At 43.2% G+C, this 8,572-nt stretch overlaps 1 protein-coding gene across 1 annotated transcript; it reads right to left on the bottom strand.

Annotated features, from left to right (window-relative positions):
• Positions 1-6,025: 6,025 nt before the first annotated feature.
• LOC135613741 (pectinesterase-like) lies at positions 6,026-8,176 on the bottom strand. The gene is made up of 2 exons (XM_065110781.1): positions 7,069-8,176; positions 6,026-6,830 (listed from the first exon to the last, which is right to left on the bottom strand). The coding sequence occupies exons 1-2, from the start codon at positions 8,018-8,020 to the stop codon at positions 6,136-6,138; spliced, it is 1,647 nt and encodes a 548-aa protein (XP_064966853.1). The 5' UTR covers positions 8,021-8,176; the 3' UTR covers positions 6,026-6,135.
• Positions 8,177-8,572: the final 396 nt, after the last annotated feature.

Genomic DNA, 8,572 nt, shown 5'->3' with positions numbered 1-8,572 from the left:
ATGCACAGTCATGATTGATCTCTATTTGTTAAAAAATTATGATAGTGCATGAGTATTGAATACCGGTAGTGCACCTCATATATGCAATTCATTGTAGGTTCTGACAAAACCTAATAGATTGATGAGAGACAAGGTGGACCTCAAGATGGGAAATGATGCAAAGGTTACCGTTGGAGAAGTCACCCTACAATTGCCTAGTGGAGCTTTACTTACATTATATACTTGTTTTTTTGTTCCTTTAATTTTCAAAAATGTTATTTTTAATTTTTAATTTTTATTTGATAAATATTAGATATATATTAGTTTTTAAGAACAATGGTTTTTCATTGATCCTAGATGATGAGATCATTAGTAGATGAATATTAAATAATAATTTATTCATATTAGATCTTCCTCTCCACGCGCACCACAAGGATGCACTATGAACAAGAAGGGGTTAGCCCTTTTTGTTGACCATACACCTCAAACTGAGGCTATCGACTGGGAAGGAGAGGAGAGGTAGGATAGGGAGGAGAATAGGTAGGGTGGCCAAGAGGAGACTAGTCTATGCCACCTTTTTGCCCCTCGAGGTTCCTATCACTTAATCTTAATGGATCTTATTCTATTGGATACTAAAGCTCTATCGAATTACCCAAACCTCTTAGATTAGTTGATCTCTATCTAGTAATATCTATTTAGTCATATTGAGTCTCACCCAAAAAATCCAATAATTTAGGGGCTTACTAGACATCTAACAAGATATGAGCTCTAACGGATATCTCACATCCGAACCTGTACTCGTCGCAACACCTACTATATGTGTGTGACCCTCTAGGCCTAATATGGAGCTAGCCATGAGTTGTACCTATCAAAACTTCTTTTAACTTAGTGAATTATTATCTCCATAATAATTCACTTGATTCATCGACTACGGACGTACTAGGCCACTACGCTATTGTCCCCAAACAATATAAGGGAATTCAATCCATTAGAACTATCTATCTTTAATTACCATATATCTATAGTCTCTTATGTTGAATCTAAAATTTTGATGATGAAACCAATTGATAATGTTTATGATTTGATATGTGTTTTGAGTGACATAGGAAACTTCGATCGAGGAGAGACAATTGAAGCAGGAAGAATCATGTTAGGCCGGAGAAAAATGTCAGAAGATTCGACTTCACATCGAAGGATCGATTGACGTATCGACAGAAGGCTTCGGGCTATAGTTTTGGGCATCGGGCCAAGAAGAGAGGATATTATGCCAAGGATATCAGAGTTGCGGAGGTCAACTGACCGATTGGGCAATAGGCTGCAAAAGAGGACGATGCGTCGAAGAATCGGACGAAGCGTCGATGAACTAATGACATGCCGGATAACATGATTCAAGCTTTATAATAATTATCAAGATCGAAGTAGGTTTTTATGTGTGTATGATTAACTACGATAGCAAGGCATAAAGCAAAATGAACTCCCAGAGTCAAAAACACGATTTCGTTGGGAGTTCGAGAGTTCGTCGGAAGTTCGGACGTTCGTCAGAAGTTCTGTCGGAATTGATCGAGAAGTCCAAGAGCTTGCCAAAGAAGTTCATTGGAACTCGCCAAGAAAATTGTTGTGAAATCCAGGAGCTTGCTGGGAGTCCTTTGGAACATTGCCGAGAGATCGTCCGAAGTTCGCCAGAAGATCGTAGGAAGCTCATTGGAAGAAACTTAGACTTATGGACTTGTTTAGCTTAGTAAATGTCTTAGAATTCGTAGTTAGCATATAATTGGGATTGGAACTGGGCCAACCAAATTAGGGACCAGTTGGGCTCATGTATAGACTATGTTAGGCCCAATGAAAGGCCCAAACAATGACCCAACAAGTGACACCATCTTGGCACAGACTATGTCAGGTGGTGGTACCGCCCAGACATAGTCTCCGAGAGGCTGTCAAGCGATTGTACCGCCCAATGTTAGGGTGTCAGGCGATGGTACCACCCAATGTCAAGGTGTCAGGCGGTGATACCGCCCAGTGTCAATGTTGCAGGCGGTGGTACCGCTCGTTCCAAGGAAACCCGGGATGAGATATTTTTAGGCTCCAAGTTGAATCAACTTGAGGCCTATAAATACCTCTCTTATCCTTGGTTAATACACACAAGCATAGAGAGTTTAAAAGTGAGAAAACACTGTAGAAATCACTTGAGAAATCCTCTCCTCTAGCATAAACTTAGAATTCTGTTTAGAGAGGAGTGTGTGCTTGTAAAGGTGATCTCCTAAACTTATGAAAAGGAGAGGAGGGGTGTAAAAGGTGGTTGGTCTTCACTTATTGATGGAAGATGGATAGTGGATGTCAGTGGCCTCGACGGAAGAGGAATCGGTAGAGTGGATGTAGGTCACAATGATTGAACCACTATAAAAATCTAGTTTGCATTTCTTTTGAGCAATTTACCTTACTATAAACCTCCTTATATGCTTTACTTCCTCATTACTTTTGCTGCATACCTTTCTGAACATATTTCAGTCTAAGCATCTTTATGAAACTATTTTATTATACGAAGGTTTTTCGAACCGACGTGATTTTAACCGCTACACTAATTCACCCCTCTCGCCCCCACCCCCCTCCTCTTAGTGCCAACTTGTTCCTAACACCTCATTCATCTAATATTCCAAAGGTTGTATACTAGGCATAGTGGTATCAAGCTCATATGAAATCTATTCGAGTCTCTCTTTAATCGGATTCTTTTAGAGAACTCTTTCTCTCTTAATCCAAATGACTCTAGCTAGGTATTTGATTGAGTAAGAACAAATAGTATATTCCTCTCATGACACTGAGAGTGGAAGATCCTCTATCGACACTCAATTACCCTCGTAAGATTGGCTATTGCTCCCGATGACTAACTGTGCTAGATTTGAAACTTCCAGACCCATAAGTTTAATATCAAGGAGTGGAGTATTCATACAGGATATCCTTGGTATCTCAAATCTAAGGACTAAATACACAACTGGGTTAATGGAATTGCTATTTAACAATAAGGTATAATCAACCATCTAGCATTGCATGAGCGGATCAATCAGTAAACTCATTCTCCAATGACCACTTGCACTGTATCCCTAGTGTCCCCACACGAGCAGCTATGAGACCAGCCACCTCTATTATATGAATGGATATACAACACACTAATCTGTTCGGTTATCTTGATGTCCTTCTTGAGTAACCTATGATCAAGATTATTTAGGGTTTGCGTTTAAAGGTGGATCAGTTTTATTATCGTGATCTCATCACAATTCGATTCCATTACATAGATTCATGAACACCATAATATATACAACATATAACATAAAATGAGGAAATATCATTAATAATAATAATAATAATAATAATAATAATAATAATAATAATAATAATAATAATAATAATAATAAGACTACAAAGCGTGTCACATGTGTTATCACTCACGTGATTGGCTTCTGAGGCACATATGACTAGCAAATAGAAGGCCACATGGATCAATCTTGTTATCTTATGTTTACTGACTTAATATTATTTTATAGAGATTTTTAATTTGGTTTGGTGGTTAAATATTATTCTCAACACTCCACTAGCTTTCGCTATCGATCTTTTTTTCAACAATCGAAGATCAACTACCCTTGTTACAATCGGTTCTCCTTTCATAAGCTTAGGAGAGAACCTTCCACCCCTCTTTTACAAAGGAACTCACATCTCCTTTAGAATAACTTCTAAACATAAGGAGACTCAATACTTTCAAGAGCTTATAACACTTTTATCTTTAAGAATTCTTTCTCCTTTCTTGCCGCATCAAGCAAGAACGAGTGGGGTATTTATAAGCCACAAATGGCTTCAAAAATAGAGCTAAAAATTTAAATTCTCAGGTTTTTGGAGTACTGGCAGTATCACTGTCTACATTGGGTGAAATCACTGCCTTCTTAGGTGCTATCACTGCTTGACACAATCTGAGAGACTATGTTCTAGTTGTACCACAACCAATGTAGGCGGTACCACCAATGACCCTATCGATACCATCGTTGGATTTTTTATAAAAGTACATTTCATACTTTCCAACCCATATGTGGTTCCACCGCTTGGCCTAGCGGTGCCACCGCTCGGTCCAATCTTAGGTCACTGAATTGGCATTCCAAAAAGCCCAATTCAACTCTGATTCAGGCCCAAAAGGCCTTTAACTAAGTTGGCATGGTTACACTTAAAACTAAATTAAACTCTAAACTACTTCGATCATGACACAACAATTACAAATCATGAAGCCTACGTTATCCGATATGCCATTAGATCATCCGACACTTCGTCTGAGCCTTCGTCGCATTATCCTTTCTTTCGATGTAATGCCCGATCTATTAACATGTTGACCTCCCATAAAATCCGATCTTCTTACCGCAATATTCGATCCATCTAACTCGATGCCCGAACTAATGGCACGAAGTTCATCCTCTGACATGTCGACCAATCCTTTGGCCCGACATCCAATCTCTAACATGTTGCTCTCCGACCCAACGTCTGATTCTACCTCAATGAATCAAGTCCATGATCAAAGTTTATCTTGCGTCACTTATCTTAAACACTTGTTAGTTCATAAATTCATCAATTGATTTTAACATCAAATACTTTTGTGGTCCTCATGTTTTCCTACCACTAGTGCCTAGGTAGTGACGTACTGGTTGGAGCACTAAAGTATCTTGAGAGTAGTCATTGGTGGCTTCTCAACCAGTGACCAAAAGAATCTTGATGGTCACAGGGCCATCAAGAATGCTTGCATAACCACTGAGGGGTGAGTGTCGGGGACCCCTCAGATCATAATGGCGAAGCGAGCAACAAAGTGAGAAAGGGATTCATCTTCCTTCTAACTCAACCCGAAGAGCATGACCGCAGATGGTTTAGGTTGTTCGTTGGCCAATAAATTTAGCTCAAAATCTCTTACGAGCTAATCAAAAGACGAGACCGAGTATAGCCTAAGTCAGTTGTACCACATCCGAGCCGAACCTCGGATGGTGGTGGAAAATGCCTGATACATGAGAGTGTTGGAGGTGTCATAGAGGGCCATCTAGGCTCGGAATGCAGCGACATGCTCTACTGGGTTGGTGCAGTCGTCATATGCCTCCAAGATCGAGCGACAGAAATTGAGGGGGATATGTCTATCTTAGATTTCCTGGACAAAGGGGGAGCTTACCGAGGAGCCTTACCCGAGCTTTTCCTTCGATTTATGGAACACCCTTTGGACCTCGTATAGGCATTGATTCACTAGGCACAATTGGGCCATGAACGGGCGTTTGTCGAATCAGACGATAAGGTGTCGGGCTCGGGGAAGATCGGTGCAACACGCTTGAGTGTGGGGGTGCTGCACTCCATTGTGAGCCTCAAGTCTCCCGACTACTCCTCGGTCGGCGGATGGACATATGGATGCTAAGGCAGTTGTCTGACTAGGGAGGTGTCCTGGAACGCAAGGATGAACGCTGGCTGTGGGGAAGGTCGGTGCAACACACCCGAGTGCGAGAGTGCTGCACTCCACAATCGTCCTTGGGTCTCACGACTGCTCCTCGGTTAGCGAATAGATGTTTGGAGCTTGAGGCAGTTTTCTGAATGGGGAGGTGTCGTGAGACGTAGGGATGAACGCCGACTAGATCGGTTATGGGGGAGGAGTAATATGTTGTGTAAGCTGAGGGATGAGGGGGATGTTCATCTACATCATGGCGGCATTGGGGTTTATAACATAAGACTAGATAACATCACCGAATAAAAGGTTCCATTAAACCTATTGTTTTGATAGAGTCAATCATTGTATTAGTACATGCACTCGTAACGGGTTATTATATCTCTTTCATAAACTGAAATAAAGGAATTATCCATATTTTCGTTGCTCGAAGTAACGTAACAACAAACTGACATGTGTTAATATAACATAATATATCAATCGATCGATATCACAAAAGGTAATTCAACCACTACTTCACGTAAACGAAGGAAGGAAAGTTACGAGGATATAGAAATAAAGATGTCAGAAAATTTAGTAGAACACCAGCACAACAACATATGCCACTAAAGGAGTATCAATCAATAATAATGAAATTAAGGAAGAAGTCTCCCATAGGAACATCCCACCTCTCAATCTCCGACTTTTTTATTAGGTAGATAAGAAGGACATCAATTTGTAAACCCACCAAGATAGGGTATGCCCGAAAACTTGATCCACCGTTGACCTTGGATTAGGGAATTCACTGTGTACGCTTGAGCCGTCTGCCTGTTGATGACATGAAACCCAGGCCAATTCACCCTGCCGCTGGTCCCGGCACCGGGCCCACGGTTGCCATACTCGGCATAATATAGTGTGTTCAAAAACTGGTCGCCATCCCATGGCAACCATCCCTCCGGTTTGATCAAGTCGCCGATGGTGGATTCCATGATGATGGTCCTCGAGCGTGCCTTCCAAGGCCGACCAAGGTAGCTGGGGATCGTCAACCTGTCAGGGAACAAGCGCTTGTCGGGGACGATGCGGCAGTTTTGGATCACAAGTGCTGTCTCTTCCTTCTCCTCCTCTCGTCCGTGTGCTGTCACCGTGTTCTGTTGATTGTCCATGGGGCGCCGCACCACGATGAGGCAGTTTTGAAGAATGGTGGAGGAGTCACCGAAGATGAAGTCAACAGTCCCCGATACCACACAGTTGCGGTAGAACTGCCGATGGGCCTGCACGTAGAGAGTGTCCTGGAACGCATCCATACGACAGTTGAAGAAGGCTGACATGTCCCCTTTCACACGAAGCGCCACGGCTTGGTGCTTCTCTGGTCCAGCGGTGTTGCTGAACCCCATATACTTGCCAATAAAGCCCTGCCCTTCGGCAGCTGGAAAATGCCAATTGCATAAAACTTTAGGTCAGACATGCATATGTTCTGCATCACTCTCGATATTTCATTGTCTCTACTATCAAGATTTAGTTTGGTGTAGTAAGTGTTATATAGATTGATTGCAGTAATATGTTTGCTATATCTAACTTAGGTCACAACTGATATGTCAGATGGTAAGTGAGTAGATGTGAAACGTAGCATAATATAGGATTTATGAAAGCAAAGAAGGTCAGACCGAAGGTCGCAGTATTCATGGTTTGAACGCCATCGACGTTGTTCTTGCTGCCAGTCACGACTGTCTTCCTTGGTCCATCACCATACATGAACACGTTCACCTTGTCCTTGGTGACGAGGACATTCTCCTTGTAGATCCCGGCCTTGACGTAGATCACATAGCGGCCTGTATACTTCTTGGGCATGGCATTGAGGGCAGCGTTGATAGTCTTATAGTCTCCACTCCCATCCTGAGCCACCACCATGTTAGGCTTCAACTCACCTCTCGCACTGGCAGCCAAGAGCTTCCTGTCATGGGCCGAGAACCACGTGGGATAACCCTTGGCATCGCTCCCCTGAGACAGTAGCCGGCGGCTGGCGATATTGGTCACGTTGATGGGGACTTGGAAGTTCTTGAATAATGAACTGAGCCCATCGACGATGGCAATGGCATTGCTGGTGACCTGAGAGGCCGTGACAAGGCCGTCCTTCATGGTCGAGTGTAGGTCGGGTTGAGTGATGCTATCGAGGCAGGTCTGCTGGTAGGAGATGACGGCTGAAAGCCAGCACTTGATGTCATCGGTCCTTCTCGCCAAACCGTCAAGGTCATGAGTCTCCGAGAAGGCAGCTTGTAGCTCCTCGGTGGCATCCTCGAAGAGTCGACGACAAATGTCGAACCCATCCTTGTTCATCGAGTCAGTGGCTTTCAAACTCACGTTGTTGGACAGGTGGGTGGCAGCTTCGATTTCTTTGATGGCAACCATGAAGGAAGCTTGTATGATCTCCTTGGGAGAGGCAGAGCCATTGATGGCAGCATTGAGGGTCCGTTCGCACACATCAGCGTAGTCAGTGGAGGCGCAGATGGCCGTCACGGACTTGGAGGAGGCGACAGGGGAATCGTCACTCGCCGCCCCTATCACGGCGGCCACAAGGAGGACCGCCGAGAGAGCACCCAAGACGGCCTTATTCGACATCTCTTTACGGTCCTCGTATTGTTTGCTAATCCAAGAGAAGCGTGTGCATTTACTTTGGATTGTGGACGGAGTGAAAGGAGGAAACCTAAGAAAGATACTTTGGGGACGGAGCTCCCCAAGTATCTGTCCGCCTGCCGTCGAGAGGAAGGAGAGGGCGTGCTTATATAACGGTCGAACTAACTGATAAAAAGGTAAAAGATGAGAGACCGTCGCGTCGGTTTTCTTTCTTGACTTCGTCCAGACGAACAATACGTGGATAAGAGCTCTTTTTGGCAATCGTTGCATTAATCTCGACGTTTTTTTAGCCATCTTAATTATCGGTTCTTGGCAATACATGCAGCTAAGCATAAAAATGCATGGTCTTCCCTGCAGTAACGCGGGTTAACCGATCTCGTTCAGTGCTATATTAAGTTTCTTCGCCTCCTGGTTCGAAGGGAACGAGTCAATGGGAACGACAGAATTAGCGAGAAGCACGTCCTAACTAATGTGATTGAAAATGAAAACAACAGTATTCTTTCTCATCCATTATCATAAACAACGTAATTATAAGTT

Source organism: Musa acuminata, chromosome BXJ2-6 (genome assembly GCF_036884655.1).
Source record: "Musa acuminata AAA Group cultivar baxijiao chromosome BXJ2-6, Cavendish_Baxijiao_AAA, whole genome shotgun sequence".
Classification (NCBI taxonomy): Eukaryota; Viridiplantae; Streptophyta; class Magnoliopsida; order Zingiberales; family Musaceae; genus Musa; species Musa acuminata.
Note: the sequence above shows the minus strand (reverse complement) of the source record. Positions and strands in the feature narration are given on the sequence as shown.

Excerpts from the sequence above, each read along its gene's own strand:
- LOC135613741 (XM_065110781.1), bottom strand. The coding sequence starts at position 8,020 with ATGTCGAATAAGGCCGTCTTGGGTGCTCTCTCGGCGGTCCTCCTTGTG. Across the intron at positions 6,831-7,068 it reads CATGAATACTGCGACCTTCG|CTGCCGAAGGGCAGGGCTTT; the intron begins GTCTGACCTTCT and ends GGCATTTTCCAG.